The sequence below is a fragment of the Schistocerca nitens genome, chromosome 2 (genome assembly GCF_023898315.1).
Source record: "Schistocerca nitens isolate TAMUIC-IGC-003100 chromosome 2, iqSchNite1.1, whole genome shotgun sequence".
Classification (NCBI taxonomy): domain Eukaryota; kingdom Metazoa; phylum Arthropoda; class Insecta; order Orthoptera; family Acrididae; genus Schistocerca; species Schistocerca nitens.
Genome location: NC_064615.1, coordinates 316,257,169 through 316,281,372, shown reverse-complemented (window position 1 = coordinate 316,281,372; position 24,204 = coordinate 316,257,169). Strand labels below are relative to the sequence as shown.

Genomic DNA, 24,204 nt, shown 5'->3' with positions numbered 1-24,204 from the left:
CTACTAATGAGTCACACAATTTATATTATTGCTTTTGCGTTGTATCTGTTTTATATCTGCACAGTTTTTCTGAATTCTTCTGGAAAGTAAAACATGTTTTAGTAGTAACTTTGTGGTGTAGCTACAATGAGATAGCCTTTCCTGTAGCAGAACAATACGTTACAGTACAGTACTTTCTTGATCATGGCAATAAGCGTAATAACTACGATATCTATACGCAAAGCATTTCACTTTTGTTTATGACGAGGTAAGTACATTGACTTCTGCAGAACTGTGCTTACGGAGGACGATAACTACGACACTTGGCACATTTTTACCGTCAAGTAATGACAGAAATTATCTTACCAGCAAGACGTACAGTTTAGCACTACAGGACATGCATTTGAGTGATTAATTTTTGTACTTAAAACATTTATTTTTAAAGATTATTCAATTACAAAGATACAAAGATGGTTTTCTGTGATACATTTCATTCCATTGCTGTAATCTGCATCACCTGAGGGTATAATTACATTAATCTTCAGGGGGTACATGCCTACTTTGTGTACTAAGCACGTGACAAGCGTTAGGAGCCCTAGCTAATATGGTACTTGCTTATACAACTTTACAGATCGGCACCATATTTCTCTACCACAGAATTACACAGCTATCTGATCATTTAGCTGACAGAGAGAAACATTTTTTTTACTATGTCAGTGACAGATGTTTATGCAGTTACACAGCTGGATAACTTCACACTTATGAAATTGTATTTTGTCTGTACTTTGTGAACCATTTTTATACTATGTTAGCTTTGAATGACGTATTTGGTATGGGATCATGATTTTTGAAGTACGTTTGAGGTAGATTACTTTATTGAAACGAGAAGAGAGCTATTTCTTTAAGGTTTTGAAGTTATTGAAGAAAGCTACGAAATTTTTGAGATTTGACTGAGGTGTTATGATGTTATTATTGTACATCTGCAACATAAATTTTCAACCTGTGAAATTTTTATATGAGACTGTCACTGTAGCAGAAACTGCTGTCGTAAATATTTCGGTAAGGAAGGTAATTGACCTTGATGTAATGCATTGTGGGCACCCAGCTGTGCGAGAGTCACCTGGAAAAAAGCTATTAAGTGGAGGAAAAACAGACCATTAACCTCGCTATTCACATTTCTTTGTAGAAAGCATCGCAAATACGACACGCTCATACTTGAAGGCATATAATTACACTTTGGAGCTCATAATTGCTGATGTTTACTGAAATGCCATATGGCTAGTGAATGATGCTTCATGCTTTGGTTTATATATATATATATATATATATATATATATATATATATATATTTGCTCATTTTGTTTAATATCCGGTTTCTAGTTGCACTGCAGCATTGGTTAAAATAAGATTTAATAGATGCACTAATATCACTATTTTCCGTTTACAGATAGATTAAATAATAATTTTATCATCTACTTTCTTTTAAAAAAGGGAGCACAAATAGACATTTAAACGATTTGGTAACTTGTTTGGTAGAGTAAGTTATCGTGATACATCACTCTAGTATTAAGATGTGAAATAGGTATTAGAAATTTCCTATCTTTACTGTAATATTTTTTCTGTTTGAGCTTTATCCTGTTTAGGTATGAGTTATTGCATTTGTCAGGCATAGTCCTACTGAATTTTACATTGTATTAAGCCAGTTTTACTACTGATCTATTTTTCTTATTGCTGCACATTGGCACATATTATTTGTAATGTTGTATTTGTTTTGCTAATTTAGATATACTGCTGCTCGCTTTGCCAATTTGCATTTTTTTGTCATTGTGTTAATTATTTTGTGCTGCTGCATTGCCTCGTTCTCTAGTATATATATCTGAGCTCAGTAGATTTGAGTTAGCTTAAGAAGGGGTAGGCTATATAACAGAATGATTTGTGATGAATTGGAAGAAATGCATTGAGAAGCTACAAGAAAAAGGTTTGGCCAAACAAGTAGTGAACAATGAAGAATAATTATTTTGAATGAGGATATGAACAAAAAAGTACGGTTTAGGGACAACAGGTTTAGGTAGGATTTTCTTGGAAACAAATGATGAACTAAGGGAGATCTCTGAGAAGTAAAGAAAATTTTGTTTGCAAATCAAATACTATAAATACTGCAGTACCAAGTATTACACTGAAAACAAACCCTGTCCTTTCCTTTTGTGTTATTCCGCTATGTGTTTGTGTACCCTTGTGTATTTGTGTTCTTCCTGTCTTTATGTGTTTAGCTGATAAGAGTTATGTTGTAGAATTTTTCTGATACTAAGCTACATTCATTATGATGAGGAATACTGTTATCCTCAAATATAATTTGCATTAATAATATGTTATTTACTTTGTGAAGATGTTTAAACATTATTTATTCTGTTCTGTTTTAATGCTTATGTGTGAAGTTAATGTTTCGAAAACTATTCTCATTATTTTATTTATTTACTTATGTCATAACTTCTTTAAACTGATGTATATGTTTATTTGTATTCTTTTGTAAAGTCTGTATTACTAAAAATGTAATCTGCATAATTATGTTTTTAATGATGCATTTCATACCTTTGTAATTGTATTCTCATGTCATAAATTTGTAGTTCTATAGACACCAGTTCTTCAAATTAAGTATTTTCATTTCACTGCACACATTTCTGTTAGTCATAGTATATGCACAATATGTGAGAAAAAAAGGACTCTTAGTGCTTGCACGTGTGGTGATAATTCAGCAAGGGACTGGTTAACAGCATTGTTGGTGCTAAGGACATTCCAAAAAGTTTTGTGATTGCACAATTGTTGTATCATGGACTCTTCAATGGTGATTGTGCAGCCGCATTGCCCTAACAGATGGCTGCTGGCCATCTCTACAAGGACTACCATGGGTCTGCACCTTTGGTGGCCCACCAATACCATTATATCTACAAGGACTGCATTGGGTCTGCACCTTAGATGGCCCACCAATACCATCATCTCTACAAGGACTAAATTGGGTCTGCTCTTTTGATGGCCCACCAATACTATTATCTCTACAAGGACTGCAGTAGGTCTGCAGCTTTGGTGGCCCATCAATACCATAATCTCTACCAGGACTACAGGGGGTCTGCTCTGTGATGACCTACCTACCAATATTCTTCAAAACTTCGACTGATTCTGCTGTGGGATTGCTCTGTTGTGGCCCATTACCTGTCTGCATATCAAGAGTTATCACTGTCTTTCCATTGGAAGGACAACACTACTTCTTCAAGACTGCATGGAAATCCATTAGTCCCATGTGCATTCTCTTTTACTGATCAGACTTTGTGCAATATAATTACTACTGTGATGAATGATCAGGACTATCTGTATGAGAACAATTTTTGCTTTTGACCAACATTGTATCACTAATTGTGTGCATTTGATATATTTATTAGCGTTAATATAAAAAAAATAGCGAATTTGTCTTGGCCACTGCCCAAAACAATTTGTAAAACTTTTTTGTGGGGTGCATGGGGGCTATGTAAGTAGGCTGTTTAGGTTTTTATGTTGGTAACGCCACGTAGAGCTCTGTATGAAAATCAGTGACTGTGTTGTGTGCAGTCTGTGGCTGGTTGGACTCATTATTGGAATATTCGCTTGTATACTGTTGGGCTCTTCGATGTGAACAGCACATAGCGTTGTGCACTTGGAGATGAGCTGCCAGCAGTGGTGGATGTGGATGCCAGAGTTTTGAGTGGACAATCTGGAAGTGTGTCCATCAGAAAAAGGAAATTTGTTTAGTTGGATATCACAAAATTGTATATATATATGATGACTTTTGAATGCTATTGTGTAAATACATTGTTTGTTCTCTATCAAACTCTTTCATTTGCTAACTATGCCTAGCAGTAGTTAGTGCATTCAGTAGTTAGAATCTTTTATTTAACTGGCAGTATTGGCGCCCGCTGTATTGCAGTAGTTCGAGTAACGAAGAATTTTGTGAGGTAAGTGATTCATGAAAGGTAAAGGTTATTGTTAGTCAGGGCCATTCTTTTGTAGGGATTATTGAAAGTCAGATTGCGTTGCACTAAAATATTGTGTGTCAGTTTAGTGATGATCAGAACAAGTAAAGATAAAACTGAGTACACTGAGGTCTGTTCAGCTGTTTGTAAATCAAATAACGTAAGAGGTTTACCAGTGCAGTAATTCATAAGTTTTTTTAAGGGGTCGTTTCATATGTCGACCCTTAGCCAAGAATACGTCACTGGAATCTTCTGATTTTTTCTTGTAGTTTGTGTAGTTAGTGTAGTTATTGTTTATTGCTAGCACTTAATTGTAGAGAGGGTCTCTTTTGTAGTTGTAATTTGTCATTGTTGTACTGTAAAACAGTTGTGGCATGTATGCAGATTTGCACCAAATATTTCGCAGCTGTGCTTGCAATTAATTAGATTTTATTTTCAGTGCTATATTAATGTGTTTTCTTATTTTACTCTTCAAATTGTGCTTTTCTGTGTTATCGTGTGAAATATTGTGACAATTATGGCGTGTGAAAGACGTAATACTAGGCTCCAAAGTAAACTGAGAAATGACAGTGAAGACGAGAGTAGTGTGTTAGCGCCACCGTGTAATCAATGTACTAATGTTCGACATAGTAATTTGGTAATTATGGATAGGGAAATGGACCAGGCAATAAATAATGGTGTAGACAGTGAAACAGCTAGTGAACAGGGTAGTACTGTCGATCGATCGGTCGGCAACAGCTCGCCCCAGGAATCCGAAACGACACAACACAATCTTGCAAATACTGTAGAATCAGGTTTTGCGTCATTACCCGTTTCCCAATCAAGATAAGACACATTTTCTGCTTTTCAAAATGCGAATGTTGCCGGTGCAAATGCACTGCCGAAAAGTACAGAGGAACATGTTTCAGACACCAGTGCATTGTTATTACAATTAATGCAAAAAATGGGACAATAGCTTCAAAAGTTAGACACAATGGAACAAAATCAGAGACAAACACAGCAAAAGCTTCAAAAGTAAAACACAATGCTTGAAGAAACACGCGAAGATTTAACTGCTGAGTTACTTAACATCTAATCTAAATGTCAAAAAGTCTGTAACGACGTAAAAACACAGATTTGTGAGCATTTTCAACCTACAAAATTGTTAAGGCTTTCGTGGCCATGCATGAAAATGCGTTAAGAATCTCGAAGCAGCCATAAAGGAGGTTTATCAGCACAGTAAATCATAAGTTATTCTGAGGGGACGTTTCACCATTTATTGTCACTACCACTGTTACTGCAAAGTAGTGCAATGGTAGACTTAGTTTATTTGGTATTGCTGTGTGACTAAACCTATCATAAGCCATCAGGTATTGATCTGTAACAGTAGCATTGGGCTCAACTGCTTATGTGTTGCATTTTGTATGCATTCGTGTAACTCTGTCACCAGTAAGAATGTTGTGGGTTGGTTTCCAGCCCGCACAGCCCGTTGTCTCCTGCTACAGGTGAGGCTGATGGAAGGAGTCACCACGCATTCCCCCTCTCGAGAGAAAAACACCAGTGTCAACTGCACAGAGGGATGTTTGAATCTGACTGACAATGCTTGCTGGAGGGTATGCTTGGGTTGTCGCTGCTGTGCTTGAGCTTGTTCTGTGGCTTCCAGTGAGAGGAGGGGCATGGAGCAGCTCCTGCACATGGTGCTGGGAGCATGTGAAGTAGCATTGCTGCTCTAGTGGTGCAAGTGCTCGCGGCGGTGGTGACAATTTTGGGAGTGGCAGGTGTCTATGGGGCAGGGCACTGTCTGCCTTGGCTGGCAGCTGTGAACTCGGTAGTGAAACTGAGGCAGCATCAGCTGGTAGTGAGTCAGACATGGCGTTGGGCAGTGGCATGTCGGGGACAGCAGAGAGGACACAGTGTCGTATTGGCTGCAGTGATGATGGCGCTGTGGCTGGATCTGGTGGTAGATGGGGGCAACTCCACCTCTATGGTACTTGCTCTTTGGCTGGAGGAAGCTCTACGGTGTAGGCCAGATTGAGCCTGTCCATGGAGATGGTTGTTGCAATCCTGTTCAGACAAATGGAGAACATCTTGTCCCCATGTTGCAACACCAGCTGCACACCTGAATACTGAGGGCAGAGTGGTGGTTAGTAGACATCCACCTGAAGCTTGCCGTGAGGTCATGGTGGATGATGTTGCGGAGGTGTTGGTCACAGTTGGAAGCTGTTGAACGAAACGTGGGACAGTGCTGTGAGGAGGGAGAAGGGTTGCTCCCAAAAAATTGCCGAGAATGGTGAGTGGCTGTCCATATACCAGCTTGGTAGCAGAAGTTCCCAGTTCAGTTTTATGTGCAATCTGCTGGCCTAGAAGTACCAGGGGTCGGGTAGCAGACCATTCAGAAGAATAACATGTAAGGGCAGCTTGAAGTTTGTGGGTAGCACCTCCATCATGCCATTAACTGCAGTGTGGTAGCTGATGGTATGGTGGAAACTGGATGCACAGGTGGTTGTTAGAGATTGGAAGAGGACAAAGGTGAACTGCGACCCACAATCGGTATTGATGTTGTGTAGGCAACCGAAGCAGGGGACCCATGTCTGAACAAAGGCTGCAGCCTCACTTTTGATGATATGTCAAGGGTTGTGTGGCCTTTGGCCAGCGAGTAAATCTGCAATAATTGTCAGCAGCTATTGAATGGTAGTGGACCAACAATGCCAAGGTGAAGGTCAATGAACTGGTAGTGTGTGCGGGGAAAGGCAACCTCAGGTGAGTGAATATGCCATGCAACCTTGGTGTCCTGGCACACCATGCAGGACTGGGCCCAATTGCAAACATCCTATATGCTTCCAGAATGAAATTTTCACTCTGCAGCTGAGTGTGCGCTGATATGAAACTTCCTGGCAGATTAAAACTGTGTGCACCGACCGAGACTCGAACTCGGGGCCATTGCCTTTCATGGGTAAGTGCTCTACCATCTGAGCTACCGAAGCACGACTCACGCCCGGCCCTCACAGCTTTACTTCTCTCAGTATCTCGTCTCCTACCTTCCAAACTTTACAGAAGCTCTCCTGCGAACCTTGCAGAACTAGCACTCCTGAAAGAAAGGATACTGCGGAGACATGGCTTAGCCACAGCCTGGGGGATGTTTCCAGAATGAAATTTTCACTCTGCAGCGGAGTGTGTGCTGATATGAAACTTCCTGGCAGATTAAAACTGTGTGCTGTGAGGGCCGGGCGTGAGTCGTGCTTCGGTAGCTCAGATGGTAGAGCACTTGCCTGCGAAAGGCAAAGGCCCGAGTTCGAGTCTCGGTCAGTGAACACAGTTTAAATCTGCCAGGTGCTTCGGTAGCTCAGATGGTAGAGCACTTGCCCACGAAATGCAAAGGTCCCGAGTTCGAGTCTCGGTCGGTGCACACAGTTTTAATCTGCCAGGAAGTTTCATCCTATATGCTGTCAGCTAGTGACATTAAATCATTGCATCCACTGGTTCCAATGAAACCAATTGCCCCCAGGTTCTGGCCCATGGTATCAGCCATTGACTTCACAAATTCGTTTAGTTCTGTCGTCAACTTCTGCAATGCATATGTTGTTTAACACACCCTGCTCCAAGTTTGAGAGATGCATGTAATTCTGTCAGCAGTTTGTTATCATTCATAGTCTCCCTTATTCGTACCTTAGTTATCTGAATATTACTTTCTGCTCTGCATCTCAGTGTAACTCTGAAAACATCTCTTCTGACTTCCACATCTCATACCTCATTTCTCACACATTATATGGCAGCTTTAGCATCCATCAGTGAGTGGTGAGAATAACATCCTCTTGCCTGGCGAATAACACTCCAAATTTTAGTTGCTGGTCCCACATTGTTCCTACTCCATTTTCAGTGAAGCGGTTTAGCACTGCCTGGAATATGAAAACCCTGGCCCCCATTTATGACGAGCAGCAACCTGAGAAAGGAAAGATGTAATTACTCTCTCTCTCTCTCCACATTTCGAAAAATCCAAGATCCCCAAAAGCACTTTTTTGGGTGAAAATACTAAACCCTCTGAAAGTTAAAATAATTACAGCAACAATTGTTATTTCCTCTGATTCTTATACCAATAAAATTACATTGTGATACACTTACCAGTTTTCTTCCCTACCCATACAACAATAACAACCCAAAATACTCAGATACACCTCCTATATTAAAACACAACAAAACAATACTCAGTGGTCTCCTTTATTACTTTCGCAACCCATAGAGTATCTCACATGCAGATGGCACAAGATCCTTGTTCTCTCCACTCTTCCTTTTTTTCTCCCTTTTTTTTAGCTGACAGCACCGATACTTGGGACAATGAATCCAGAGTACCTCGAAATAGCCGAAGACATTCAATGTGAACTGTAGTTGCTTGTATTGCCTATTCTAGCTTGAGATCTACTGGTGATATCATTTCAATCACCTGGTATGGCCCCTGATACTGTGTAATAAACTTTTTTGTCTTACCTTCAGAGTGAACATACTCAATAGAATCACCCCTTGACTTACTATATACTCTGACAACTTCCTGATAAGCTTCCCTACCTTTCCTGACTCTCAAAAACTTTTGTGCTTGCCCTTTGTACAAGTTTCCATACTTCTTCCAATGTCCTTGAGAAGTTTCACATGGGCTCTCCATTTCACCCAATTTTCAGTTTGGCTACATCAAATGGCAAAAGCATGTCCCTTCCATAACTACCTTATGTGGAGAAAGCCCAGTACTGGTATGCATTTTGAAATTGTATTCTGTCACTACATGTGGCAAATAAATATCCTAATCATTATGGTTACTGTTGACATAGTAACTCAACATCCTACAGACAGTACAATGAATTCATTCTGTTCTTCCATTAGACTGTCGATGAAATAGGCTAGACCTCAGCTTTTGAACCCATAATAAGTGGTATAACTCCCTCATAAAATCTTAAATGTAGTACCTTGACCTGTGATTATGATCTGAGGGCTACCAAATTTCATCAGTCTATTATCCAGCATGTTTTAAGATTTAGATTAGATTAGATTAATTATTTATTGCATAGAACCACAAAATTGGGTATCCTCCTTTGTGTGGAACATCTCAGATAAACACATTACAAAAATGAAATTAGAAAAACTTGAGTTTCATTAATTTTAATGATCCTCAGTCAATAAACAATAAAATTATGTACATGAATTAAAATTAAACCTCAAATATTTACAGGTTTAATACTTACATCCGCTTTTGTTAAATCCATCATTTACACAGTAGCTAGTTACTTGGCTATTACAACCAAGTATTGTCAAAAATTAAAGTAAATTATTCATTTCAATGATCCTCAGTTAAGAACAGTAAAATTATCTACAAGATTTAAAATTAAACTTCCACTATTTATAGACTTAAGACTTACATCTGCTTTTGATACATCCATCATTCACACAGTAGGTAGTTACTTCACTGTTACAACCAAGTATTGTCTAAAATTAAAGTATAATAAATTTTCATTAAAATTGTCTACTGCGCTTGTTGAGAAGCTCATGGATGGAATAGAAGGAGTTGGCCACCAAAAATTCTTTTAAATTATGTTTAAATTGTGCCTTGTCTGAAACTAAACTCTTAATGATTGCTGGTAACTTATTAAAAATATGTGTTGCTGAATACTGGGCTTCTTTCTGGGCAAGAGTAAGTGATTTTAAATATTTATGTATATTGTTCTTATTCCTAGTATTGATACGGTGTACTAAGCAGTTAGCTGGAAAAACAGATGTATTATTTACAACAAACTTCATTAAGGAATCAATATACTGTGAAGCTGTGGTTAGTATGCCCAGTTCTTTGAATAGGTTTCAACATAATGTTCTTGGATTTACACTACACTTTACTCATATTATACGCTTCTGTACTCTAAAAATTTTTCTTGGTTTGTGGAGTTAACCCAAAATATGATATCATATGATATAAAGGAGTAAAAATAAGCAAAATATGCCAGTTTTTTATATCTCCTATGTCTGACATCATTCGCATTGCAAACACAGACTTGTTTAAGCGCTTTGGCAGTTTGTTAGTATGTTGCTCCCAACTGAATTTATTATCAAATTGTAATCTCAAGAATTTTACACTCTCAACTTCTCCTATTTCCATGTCATCATATTTTATACACACACTAGAAGGAAATCTCTTGAAAGTTCTGAACTGTATATAGTGGGTCTTTTCAAAGTTTAATGACGGTGAACTGGCTATGAATCACTTATTAATGTCAGTAAAAATTTGATTAGCTGCCCTTTCTAAATTTATATTTGATTTACTATTTATTACAATGTTCGTATCATCTGGAAATAAGACAAACTTGGCGTCTGGTAATGTAACAGATGACAGGTCATTAATATATCCAAGAAAAAATAGTGGGCTTAGTATGGAACCTTAGGGAACACCACATGTAATTTCTTCCCAGACAGATGATGTCTGATTGCCTACTGCTGAAGTGTTATGTAATGACACCCTTTGTTTTCTGTTAGTAAGATATGACTGAAACCACTTTGCACCACTACAAGTGACGCCATAATGTTTTAAGTTACTTACAAGAATGCTGTGAATCACACAGTCGAAAGCCTTTGACAGGTCACAGAATATGCCAGTTGCCTCTAATTTGTTGTCTAATGAATTAAGGACATATTCACTGTAAGTGTAAGTAGACTTCACAATATCAGAATCCTTAAGAAACCCAAACTGTGACTTTTACAGTATGTTATTTTCACTAAGGTGCTTAAGTAGGCACTTGAACATAACTTTTTCAAAGATTTTTTGAAAAAGCTGGCAAAAGTGAGATTGGTCGGTAATTTGATGGCATTTCTTTGTCCCCTTTCTTGTGGAGAGTTATAATTTCAGCAAATTTAAGCCAGTCTGTGAATTTTCCTGTGATAAGTGATTGATTACACAAATAACTTGCAATATGACTAAGCTCACATGAACACTCATTATTAACTTTGTTGATATGTTATCGTAACCACTAGAATGCTTTGATTTCAAGGACTTCATGATGAATTCTATTTCTTTGGGTGAAGTAAGTGTCAATTCCATTTTACTGACATTGCTTGTGCACACTGGTCTCAGATATTCCATTGCATTGTTCACTAAACCTGACGACCTCATGCTATCATTAACGGAGACAAAATACTTGTATAAATGGTTTGCAACACAACATGCGTTTGTTACCAGGGTTTCATTTATTTTTAGAGCTACTTTTTCCTCATCATTTCTGGTACTACCTGTCTCTGAGTTAATTATATCCTATATTGTTTTTATTTTATTGCTGGATGTATTTATCTTCTTCTCATAATGCAGGTGTTTAGATTTCTGGACAACCTTCTTCACTATTGTGCAGTAATTTTTGTAATGAGCTATAATGCTAGTATCAAAGGTGTCCCGACATATCAGATAGAGTTTCCTTTTTGTCTCAAGTGATATCTTTATCCCTTGTGTGATCCATGGTTTCTTATTAGACTTCTGCTTAAACTGAGTAAGGGGAAAACAATTTTCAAATAAGGTACTAACTTTATTAATGAATGTTTTGTATTTTCCATTTGTGTCTTGGATGCTGTAAACATCCATCCAATTAATTTCTTTGAGCAATCTCCTAAATTTATGAGTTTTTGACTTTTATTGGCCTTCTGTACTCAATTCTCATAGATGTTTTACCCTGACAATTTTCAAAATTTAATGTTAAATGTTGCATGTCATGGTCGGATAGCCCATTTACTACTGTTTTGTAATGTGGCTTAGTTGCCTAGAATTGTCTATAAACATATTATCAATGGCAGTCTTAGAACATTTGTATACCCTAGTTGGGAAATTTACAGTAGAAATTAAATTGAATGACAATGTAACTGATTTTAGTAACTGTTCGCTGACAGTGTTTTTCAGTACATTTATATTAAAATCACCAGCAACCACTAGTTCTTTGTTTTTTTTAATTTTAGATGAGATAATAAATCTTCAAGACCGTTTATAAACAGGTTGAAATTTCCTGAAGGTGCTCTGCTCCTCCATTCTCCATATTTAGTCTATATAAGTAAGAGGCTAACTTAAATTCTGTAAGGTTTAACATATCTATACCAGCAGTCACATGATGTTCAGAGAGGCAGATTATATCAACTGGGTTCGATGACTCTAATTCCTCATTGCAGTTAAATAGTTCATTAATTTTACTTCTAAGCCCTCAAATATTTTGATGCACTAAAGATAGTTGGCATTCCACATTTACCAAGATGAAATCAGGTGGAAATAAAATTTCTGCTGATTGCTGTAAATTTTTAACCAACAGCTGTTTTCACTGATCCAATGTGCCAGGATTATGCTGTTTGATTTCTTTCTAAAACTGAAGGTTTCTTTCAACCTTTACTTCTCCCAGAACTTGACTTCCTTCTGTCCTACCTATCCTAAAAAAAGTGCTGCTCCAACACCTATGACTACTGGTATATTACCATTCATGGCAGTGCCCCCCCCCCCCTTACATTTCCTTCTATTAGCCCAGTCAGTTTACCCTTCCCTTTCCTGTTGAGGTGTAGGCCATGTCTAGTATAATCCCAAGTACTGAGAGAATCAACAGGAACCAAACCAATATGTGACACGACCCAACTAGGCATTCCAACTCCAAATTAACTCTCACGACAGAAGAGTTTAAATGAATTCGTTCATGGTGTCTCAGAACTGACATAAACTCAACACTGGTATGTCTCGTTGCTGATGCAATCTTTGCCAGGTCGCACTCTATATTGTACCCAGGATCTCTGTCAAACTACTGCCCAGCCCACTGTGGTTTCTTACTGATTCAGAATGGCGATTATTGCAATGTATGGTGAGAAATGATCAATAATAGTCAGAACATAATGGTTTCCCATTGATGTCAGACTAAAAGGTCCTAAAACATACATTCCCATGATCTCAAAGCGTTTGGTGGCTCCAGTAACATCTGTAGCAGTACTTGCTGATGGCATAGATCTGCCTATCATCCACATGGTTCACAATTCCTTACATACTAGTCTACATCCCTTTTCCTTGTCCTCCACCCGTAATTCTGTGTTACCCGTTGACCTGTTGGCCTACAACTTCCATGCCCAGATAACACATGATTGAGTGTTTCCTTCAATACCTCTTCTTTCACCTCCACAAATACTACTATGGGCAGGCCCAGGTTAGTTGACCTACTTAACAAACTGTCGTGCACAATGAACCATGGCAGCTTAGAGTCTGTGTCAACAGCTTGCACTATCTGATGCTCTGAAAGGCTGCGACCCAGTGCTTGTACTACTGTAACCTTGTTGCTAAGATCATCTGTGTTCCCATACTTCTTGCCTGGTTTATGAATCACTGCAAAGTCAAACTCATTTAGTCTCAAAGCCCACCTCATAGGTCGGCTTGAAGGATCCTTCAACCCCAACAATCAGTTTAATGCTATGCGATCAGTTATTACCCTGAACTTTTTGCCATATAGGTAGCTGCTAAAGTTTGTTACCCTATACGTAAAGTTCAATAACTCGCTCTCATTTGTAATTCTTCTCAACTTTGTTTAATTGTTGCAAGGTGTAAGCCATTGGATATTTCTCAACATGTATCATTTGACTCAAAATCAGTGTTCGACTTAGAAAATAAAATAATGTAACAGAAATACATAAATTAAAATTTACATTTGTATAAAATATGAGAAGTTTGTGCAAATTTCTGCCAGTAAAAAATGTTATAAATTATGTGATTAATGAGGGTTTTAAAAATGAAATATCTGTTCATTGATTTGAAACTAACAGTAATCAGCTAAATGAAATTTTATTATTTTTTTAAATTAACGTTTACAGGTATAGATCCTCACATTCCATATAATACCTGCATTACAGTAAACTGTCAGTACTGATTTGCGTATTTTGCATTACATTGGATCACATCACATCAGAATATGTTGACTTTTATGCATATTGCACACACTAAATGCCTTTTCAAAAACAAACTCACTGCAAGATGCTTCTTCATTATTAATCATCACTTTACTACCTCTTTCCATAGAAAGACTGTTTCTGATTTCTGTTTTTATATTGTTCATGCAATTAAACCCTCATTTGCAGTAAAATGTGTGGAGGGGAATACTAGTGGCGCATTGCATAATTAACTCCATAAGAGGAAATTATTCACTCATCTTATTAACGTAAGTGAACTCTATCAGCTCTTTGAAATTCATTTTATTGTACCTACTGTTCAACACCTTCTTAAACAATACCCATTCCACTTACAGATCATTTAAATTTATAGATGTGGCAGAATTAATTAGTGCATGTATATGTATCATGCTTTCTTTAGTTTTTAGTATACAATATATTAAATACGACTAAATTATCTAAATCCCCTAGTTTCTCATTTTGTATGTCCAGCTTTAGTTTCACTGGGACTAGAACTTCACTCCCTTTTTTTCCTTAAAACTAATTTATCCATCAGTTCTTAAAATGCACAAATATATGCATGTGCATTTGACAAGAATAAGTGAACCACACAGACCCAATCAGCAATGAGATACACTAGCTGAGAGGAAAAGTTTCATATAACTTGTTTGAGTAACATATTGTTATGGCCTGTTGAAAACTGAAAGGTTATGTTTTTAGCATCTATTGTTTGCTTCTGGGGAGGGAGGCAGCACTTCATTTATTTCTGTGACAGATTGTTAAGGTTTGTTTGTGCTTATAGCCTAGTTGGGATCCCTTGGCCCCAGTGCCAGCTTTCACAAGGCTCAAAACAACGAAATTTTATGTGCGTCTGCTCTCTCCTCTTGGTGAGGGAATGAATAGTGAGATAACAGTCGTTTCTGTCTTTGGTAGAATGTTGCTGCATTTTGGGAATGCTATATTAAAGTTCATCATATTTTTTGACTTCGAGTAGGAAAAGGTGACAGAAGCGACTATGACTTACACCCTGCTCCAACAACCCCAGTGTCTGGTTGGAAGTGCACATGACAGCACAAACTAAATTTCATAATTCAGAAAGATCTACCCTGAACTTCACGTCAAAGCCTCTTTCAGCTTCTCAAATGTGGGTTGGCAATCTGCTGCCACTGGGATTTTATACTCTTCTTCAAAAACTGTGTAAGTGATCATGCAATATCCGCAAACCCCTTCACAAATAATTCGCCAACCCCAAGAATGATTGCAATGACTTACTCATCTGCAGAGTCAGAAAACCTTGCACTGCCTGTATCGATCTGGGATCTGTCTATACCCCCTCTTGACTAATTACATGTCCTAAATAATCAACTTCCTTTCTCCATACTTAATATAAAATGCATAGAACATGACCAACTAAAAACTTCCATTAACTGCTATACATGTTCTTTCACATACATTGGAAACATAACATCGAGATACACTACACATTGTCACAGCTACAGTCCCCTTAATACCCCATCCAACAACCGTTGAAACATGGTCGGTGCATTCTTCTAACCAAGCTGCATTCCTCAATATTGTTAATGATGCCAGGGGACTAAAAATGCAGTTTTTGGCCGATTCTACATAACTATCTCCAGTTGATGGTACCCACTCCTCAAAACTATTGTAGACAAGTATCAGCAGTGCTCCACATTATCAAGGGTTTCCATAATGTTGGTTTTTGGGTATACACCTATTATTGTTTTACTTTATTTAGATATCGATAGCCACAGCAAAATCTATGCTTTTCTGTTCCATGAGTCAATTTCTTCATTATGATAGCTGCTCCCCAAGCGCTAGTGCTCGCCTCTATTATGTCGTTCTTTAGTTCTTTGCCAATGAATTCTCCATATTTGACTGTAAATTCCGAGGTATGTAGTACAGATTTTTGTATATATGTGCTGCGTTTCCTTTCGGAATTCTATGCTTCATTAAGGGCAGTGAGGGGCAAAGTGATCCTAGATTTCCAGTAACAATTCATCCATTTTTACCCTCTCAATTCCCTTCAAATGATCTGCCTTCATAAGAAATACATCTTTAATGGCGATCTGAGTATGACTTGACCATATGTGACATGTGCATATCACCTTCATCCAAAACTTCTACACTCGCAACTGATAATCTTTCGGTTAGCTTCACCTCATCAGCTCCAAATTTATCTAAATTTATGAGTATCACTCTCCCATTGCCTCTTTGTTATATGGGCACAATACTCCTCCATATAAAACATCACGATGCACCCAACACGTCATCCGCCTCTAGTGGCTCTCTCACACATTACATGCCTCTTAGTACGTCTTTGTAACATTGAAATTACTGGGGACATCACCCAGCAGTCTTTGAGCTCCCTTTTGTGTTTAACGACCGATTATGTCGCCCTTGTCCATTCCATCCCTCACTTCTACAACCCCTATGCTGGTCAACCACACTGCACTTCTCATGTTGAGGTTGACAACATTCTGTGGATGTGACCCAAACGTCCATACCTAAAACACCTTCTGTTAGCAGAGAGAATGCTTCACGATTGTGAATCCCTGTGTCGCAATACGTGTTTCCTCCAGATCTGTTGCTGTCCTGATCGACAGGATAGGATTTTCATGGTACCTGCTGAAACCCTCATAGACATGTCAGGTGGTAGGCCCCTCAGGAAGGCATCTAGTGCTCTATGTTCAACTTCCTGGAGGATAAACTTGTTCACCTCTTTGTTCTCCATCAGTTCTTAAGTATGTACAATGGTTTTTCTTATCCTATCGATGAAACTCGCCATTGACTCATTCTGTTTTTGTGATATCTCACTCAACTGCTCATGGAAAAATCTCGCACTATTCAGCTTCTTATAGTTGCTCAAATGTCAGTGCATTCCTCAAATATTTATGGTATCTAACAAACGCTTTCACTTTCCCTGTCAACCATAGCTTAGCAGTTTCCATTATCTAGTCATCCATTCAAAACTCAACCCTTGCCATTGCTACCAGATGATTCAGGAAAGACAACTCATCCTCAGCTGATTTGCCAAAAAAGGAAGTGATCAAACTAGCAGCAGCAGTTTCGTTCAACAACAGAGCAGTCAAACTGGATAATGCAGTGTCCTCCCTCATAGAAATCATTTTCCTATGCATCTTTGGGTTATCTGCCGACTGTTGCACTATTTGATTTGTTAATGACTGAACCACCTTCTTTACAGTAACACCTTGCGTCTTGGACTCTGCCATTCTGGTACCCTATCCACTAATCTACAGTACACAATCAAGTTTAACTCAGAACTAAAATACTGGGATAAAATAATGGCTCAAATACTTTATGTCATAGAAAACTAATTTAAACAATACACCTAATCATATGCCACACAGTAAATTCCTTATCAGTGAGGCTCTAATAATGATATGTGAAACACTTTGCCGACTGTCACCTAACAGGCTGCACTGCATACAGCTTATTGGCTGCAAATAGTGCTCACCAGTATTGTTACAAAGCTATACCAATCAGCCAGTTCCTCTGACTTCACGAATGTTACTTTCAAGTTTCAGTGATAATCCCGCCTTGTACCCATCCCCACTCACACGAAAGTTGAAGGACAGAAATAAAACAGTTCTTCATCTTGGTAGTGGTTGATGCTGCTGTGCACTCTTCTGTCACCAAATGTAGAGACCCAGGCGGATGACTGCTACAGAGGCAGGGTTGAACTGAGATAGGGGATTGTTTTCAGGACGATGACTAATGGTTCCTCAGAGACACATCATTACTGGTCAGACATTTCATTGAAGAACAGACTACAGTACTTAGTGATGCTGTGTGGTGGTAACACCCCAGTGCGTTTGATGAAGGCAGTGACTGGGTAAGCGCCGAAGCAACAGGCAGCCATGGCCTGTTGTTATATCAGTGACTCAGCAAGAGCACTGATGTGTGGAGTATGGTGCAGCACTTGTGCCATCTGGACCGAGGTTGCAGTCCAGGGCAGGACCCACCAGAAGTCGTGGTATCCCACTGTTGTCCATATAAAGGAAGACAGCCCTTAGCAGTAGCACCCGCCAAAGCGAGAAGGAGCGTATTGCGATAGTGAGGTGGTTGAACTGTATCACACTCTGGTCACGAAAGGCTGCCCACCAGGCAGAAGGCTGGCTGCAGCTAAAGTGAGCCTGATGGTGACCCGCCAGTTGGAAAGCACGCAGTCCACAGCATTCGACTTAGAGCCAGCAGTTGAGCATCTGACGCAACAAGGTTTGGTCGGTTTCGAGTTCATCCGCTCCCATGGTCTTTTGCAATAGCAGTAGCAACGTCGCTATTTTACGCAGTACCGGTAACGCCGAATAATAGATTTGGTGCCACGTTTAGCTCGTATTTTAATGATAGCTGCTGAGGGTTATGCCTCACTGACTTTGCATGTACTTGTAGTAGCCACTCTCTTGACTGCAAAGACGAAATCGGGAAGGACACTTGAATCCAATCCAAACTAATGAGTGATACTCAAGGAACGTTATAATGTCCACGACAGCGCTGGCTGTGGTGTGTACTTTTCCCTGTGTCACCACATGTCGTGGACAGTTTTTCACTTCTAAATAGTTTTGTAGCACCAGTATCTCTGAAACACTATTATGTCCGTGGAATAATAGATGTGCTTCTGCTTTCCGCTTTCACCAGTATATCGATAGACCTTTCTTGTCTACTGTCAAGATTACTGATCATGTCTGTGTGGATATTCTTTGCGTGTTTACAAATGATGTCGCTTCATGAGTAATGTATTAAGCGGTTTGTTGGTCGAAAGTGCAGTGAAAATACAGTAATGTTTTTTCGGTGTAATAATATTCCGTGACTTTTTTGTGTGTCAGAAACCGTATAACTTTCGTGTAGCTTCAGTCAGTATTTCAAGAAATGGCAGATGATTCAGGGAATGAAGATCAGTGGTTGTACGGGGATTCGAATCAAGATGCCCCAGAAAGGGATAATAAAACTGATCCTAAAGACGTACCGGACGCAGTTCATAACACTGATTCTCAGATCGACACTTTGGAAGATCTCGGCGATCAGGCACGTATTATGAGAAACGCATCTATTGACAGCCGGCATGTTTTACCAAAGATCTGTTTATGCGTACTTCCCCTTTTTGGTTTTTAAGTAACAACAGTAATACGTTAACTCTAATCAAGAAGTTACTTTCGAAACCACGAGTTTCATTTTTATTACAATACAACAAGTAGGCCTATTTTTGAATATGTAATGTTTTGTATTGCCCCGTCCCGGTGTATCAAACTTGAAAAATACTCCAAAAGTCATATTATACATTAGTTTTGACATCAGAAAGTGGCAGTCGTGTAATATTGGACTATCGAGCCTGTATAAGGACTAACCAAAACTATAGTTGAGATTAGATACTCACATTCACGAATGCAAGTTACATTGATCAAGTTTGTTTCTCTTCAGTCCAGATTATCGTACTGGTCCCTCTAATTTGATATTTCCAGTTTTAAAAGAAATACATAGAAATGTTGTTGTTGCCTTCAGTCTGAAAACTGGTTTGATGCAGCTCTCCAAGCTGCTCTATCCTGTGCAAGCCTCATCATCTCTGAATAACTACTGCAGCCTCATCCTACGGAATCTGCTTCCTGCATTCATCTCTTCTTTTTCCCTCTATGAATATATTACACATTAGAACTATGGCGCTTAAGAAAAGGCCATGAAAAGTATCAGTTTTGCGGAAGATTTTTTAGTGATCTAGTCAAGAGTGTAAAAAGCTCCTTCTAAGTAGGGAAAGGAAGTATAACTAAGTTCGAAGATTAACTGGAGAATCATATTAAGAAGAGACTACCACGTTTTATTCAGTAGGGTCAGTGCTTCCATTGAGGCAAGAATTAGGACCAGTAGTTTTATATTAAGAACTTATTTACTGACTTGCATACAGTGATTAAAGTTCCACATATTGGGAGAAGGTATTTTGGCATGAAAGATGCTGTGATTTGGTGAAAATGTTACTTAATGGACATTGGCTGTGCACCTCTTCCTACCAAACAATTTATATATTGAGACAGTCCCTTGATTTGGAGGTCCCTTGATTTGGAGTCCCTTGATTTGATTTTGAGGTAAGACTCAGTTCACACAAGTCCAAAATTATTCACATCGGTTTGTTTTGTGACATGAGTCTCATAGAGTACCTCTAAGCAGAAAGTGGCATGTCGTCAGAGTGATACTAACCTCATTCGTAGCAGACTACCACATGATCGGGCATCAGCAATGGACGTGTGCTGAAGTAGTACATAAGTTTTCAGTCATTTGGCAAAATGGCATGTTGGTTCTCCACCTGCATGGGTTGGCTATCAGCTGGAATTGGCACAGTTGTTAGATACTGGACTTGTATTTGTGTGGATTTGGGGTAAAATCCTTGTTTGACAATCCAGGTAATCTTTTTGTTGTTTTACTAAATCATTTAAAGCACAACCTGGGAGGATTACTTTGAAAAGGACATTCCGCTTTTCGTACTTCTCCATCTCAAGTTTTCGCTCAGAAATAGTGAAGAATTGATACAGTCCTTCAGCTTGGACCAGTGATGCTATCAGACACAACTACTCCTCACCACAATACGTAATCAGAGTGGTGATAGAGATGTGATAAAACGGTGGGGCACATCATAAGGATTAAGAATTGCATAGAAACCCAAGCCTGCCAATGTCGTCGTATGCCACTAGGTTTTGCTGCTGTACATGGGAGTACTGGAGGGGAACGTGAGGATTTCCGCATCCGAGTGCTAGCCAGCATCCAAGGAGCACAGGAAGATGTACAGACAGTTAGCTCGCAGGCATGCGCTTGATGTATGGTATAAGTAATTGCAGTGGACAAGCCGTTGGATGCATAATCCCAGAGAGACATTGACCAAATGACTGCATCAAAGTTTGTGCGAGTATGGGTCATTAAGAAGTAGCAGGGCTAGTGAGGGTAGGTCTCAATTGGCATGTTCATTCATTAGGGGAAAAAAGTGTGTTCAATGCCATGGAGACTAATCTAGAACTAGCATAAGTGCTGTTGCTTTGGAGTTAAGCATGTGTTATACCAGTGTTCAGCGTGTTTTCAAGACCAGGTCGTTATTGCAGACCTTTCATTTCCACAAGGTGCAGTTATTACACCCTAATGAGCATTCTGCACCTGTGTGTTTCACAATGTGGTTTCTGTAACAAAGTAGCCCAGCTTTCATTTCCCTGGTAAGGACATTTTCACCAGGCATGGCATATTCAATGACAGCAATGAGCATTTATGGGCACCAGAAAATGCTCCACAATGTGTGGCACCATGCGGCACATCATCACATGACAGTTAATGTGTGGGCGGGTTTTGTCAGCAACAGCTTTTAGTCAGGCCACTTCTTTTACCGTCCCACTTGACTGCTGCAGATTATCGTGCCTTCTGGAACAGATTCTTCCCAGCTTGCTTGAAGATGATCCAGCAAATTTGAGGTGCAGTGTGGGGTCCGGCACAGTAGGGCACCTGCTTATTTTTTACTAGGTGTTTTTAGGCATTTGAACAAGTTATTCCTGCATCAATGGATTGGGTGTGTTGGATTGATTATCTGGCCTCCACGCTCACTGGATTTATCGAGCCTTGATTATTTCTTTGGGGAGGCATGAAATCTCTCGCGTTTCCCGTTCCTGTGGAGCCTGAAATAAATCTCGTTGCAAGACTCATCTGCACAGCTGTTACAATCAAAGAAACTCCTAATGTCTTAGAATGTGTCCGGCAGTCAACGTTCAGGTGTCAGATGTGCCTGGCATCTGATGGTGTGAACTTAAAGCATCAGTTGTAACTTTAGAGCTGCATTAATATCATACCCCATGTGCACTCATTATGTCCAATAACTGTCTCAAATAAATCAGTCTTTTTTTTCCTGTCCGGTTTTCAACTCCTGCTATCACTCTCCCCTGATGTGCACAGCCATGGGTAGCTAAGCAATTCTCAACCCTCAGGTCATATTTGTTAGCATTGCCAACTCGCAATGGATCTATGACAATTGCCAATCATTTGTCAGAACAACCTTCATTTTTTTTTAAAATATTGTGTTTTTGTGTTCATAGGTTTGAAAAAATCACAATCAAACTCGTCGTCTTCCAACCCAACGTGGAACCCAGGCTATATTAGATATGTCTGTCGTGACGACCTTCATTTCAAAGAACAATGCCGACGTTGATGTCTGTGGCTCAAGCAGAATGGCTGTATTACAGATATTAGTACACGTATTTTGCTCACTCTCTAATGACCACATTGTTGGCAGAATGTGAGTAATCTTGTTATTGACAAAATGTTAATAACTTACCTTCTTTTAACAACTGGAAGACAATATCAATACATGTTTTGTTGAAATCACGCTACATTGACTGCACGAAGATAAATTAGTTTAAACAATACCAGATATACCCTTCTGTCCATTAAAATTGCATCATCGTGAAAGTGGCCTGCAACAAATATTGAATTGGCATGAATGGCTATATCACTCTCAGTGCTTGGAGATGCCCCAATATGATTTTCAGTGCAGCCTGACATGCCACCATTCTGGATATTGATCTTAACCTCTCTGATTGCCTCTTAAAAATTTCTAAACATTTTACAGAGGTTTCACAGACACACACACTACTGGTACCCTCCAGGCCAGTCCACTGAAAGATCTCTCCTGTCATATCCTTGTGTGCACATGATTCTCAAAGTACATCCCTTATTACTGAATATCACCCAACCTGGAAAAATTTAACGCCTTCCAATAGAGCATTGACCACCTTCCATTGAGCGCTCAACTTCTGAACATCCTTCGCATCTTTTCTGGAATGATATTCCACTGCTCACCTGATCTACAAAATATCATCCTAATGACATCCTCATTCTCAAGTCTTTACCACATGGATCACATCTGTGTGAATGACCCAGGTGCAAATCTATCCAATGCATTCATACAGCACATCCTACTCCAGTGTAATCACAGTCATGCCTTGTTAGAGGCAGGGAACCTGGAAAAGCTTTCATGCCATATATCAATTCAGAGCAAAAATGTGCTGTCAGTGTACTATGGCATTTTCATTGTGTGCTGCTGTTGGTAACTATTTGTGTGATGAATAATGAGAAGTGAAGTGAACATTACAGATTGTGAATTGGTTCTTGGTAGCCAATCATCATGCTGCTTCATAATTTCCTGTCATTCATAAATGAAGTTAACTGGTATTTTGTTCTATTAGATTAGAATTTAACCAAATTGTCGAAATTTTCGGTGAATTGGAAATAGGATCTACAAGTAGGTTGTTGCAGTGACAAACGTATATCACAGGCTGTGCTACACATTAATCTATTATGACATTCGTATTGACATTTGTCAGCTTTGCCATCCCACATCCAATTGTTACCCTCCAGCCTAACCTAGGTCTCGAGCTTCACTACAGATCAGTCTTTCAAAATGTCAAGTTTTCTTCCATTCACATTAGTTGGCTTCACCAACTCGCAACAAAATTGTCACATTCCAACCCAACATAGACCTCGAACCTCAATACAAGTTATTCTGTCAGCGTATTTATTTTTCCTCCAGGCCTCAACATTGAAAACAAATCAATTCTCATTGGCTACTGTACACTGTCACCTGATCGTCTATGACAACAGTAATAAGGACACACTGGAAGAGCTTTGTACACCATAAGTACATTTCGCCTAACTCTGCTGTGATGTCAGCACAGCTTTTTACATGTGCTCGACTACCAGCCAGCTGTCTACCTGAACGAGTGGTCATTACCAAGCTGTTGCCTATAGCAAAGTTGACCACCCAGTGGCAAAATGTGTTGCTCAGTATAACATGCCATGACTTCAGTGACTGCTTCACAAGTCATACCGTCTAGATTTTCTTTGTAAATCTCTGGATTGCATAGATTGGAATCGTTCTAAAACAATCTTTCTAATATCAGTCTCTGTGCTAATCTCAACCCCTTCCCCCAATCCAATGGGATCAACTTATCGTAAAATCTACAATCGTGCTGCTTAATCCATGACATGCCATGACTTCAGTGACTGCTTCACAAGTCACACTGTCTAGATCTTCTTTCTAAATCTCTGGATTGCATAGATTGGAATCATTGTAACACAATCTGTCTCTCGTCAATCTCTGCGCTAACCTCAACCCCTCCTCCCCAGTGCAATTGGATCAACTTATCGTAAAAGCTACACTCATGCTGCTTAATCCATGACATCCCTTCCCTTCTGTACATGTTAGAATTACTTTTTGCATTTCCTCGCCGACCTGTTTTTCACCTTACGGTTTCTTCTGTAGTGGTCTTCTACA

The 24,204-nt window shown here is 39.1% G+C and overlaps 1 protein-coding gene across 4 annotated transcripts in view; it reads left to right on the top strand.

Annotated features, from left to right (window-relative positions):
• Positions 1 to 18,593: 18,593 nt before the first annotated feature.
• LOC126236088 (pre-mRNA 3'-end-processing factor FIP1) overlaps positions 18,594 to 24,204 on the top strand; it is a 91,049-nt gene continuing 85,438 nt past the window's right edge. For all 4 annotated transcript variants that reach the window (XM_049945154.1, XM_049945153.1, XM_049945152.1 and 1 more), the window contains exon 1: positions 18,594 to 18,938. In XM_049945154.1, coding sequence (XP_049801111.1) covers positions 18,783 to 18,938 — 156 coding nt within the window. In that variant the 5' untranslated portion in view covers positions 18,594 to 18,782. The remainder of the gene's footprint in view (positions 18,939 to 24,204) is intronic.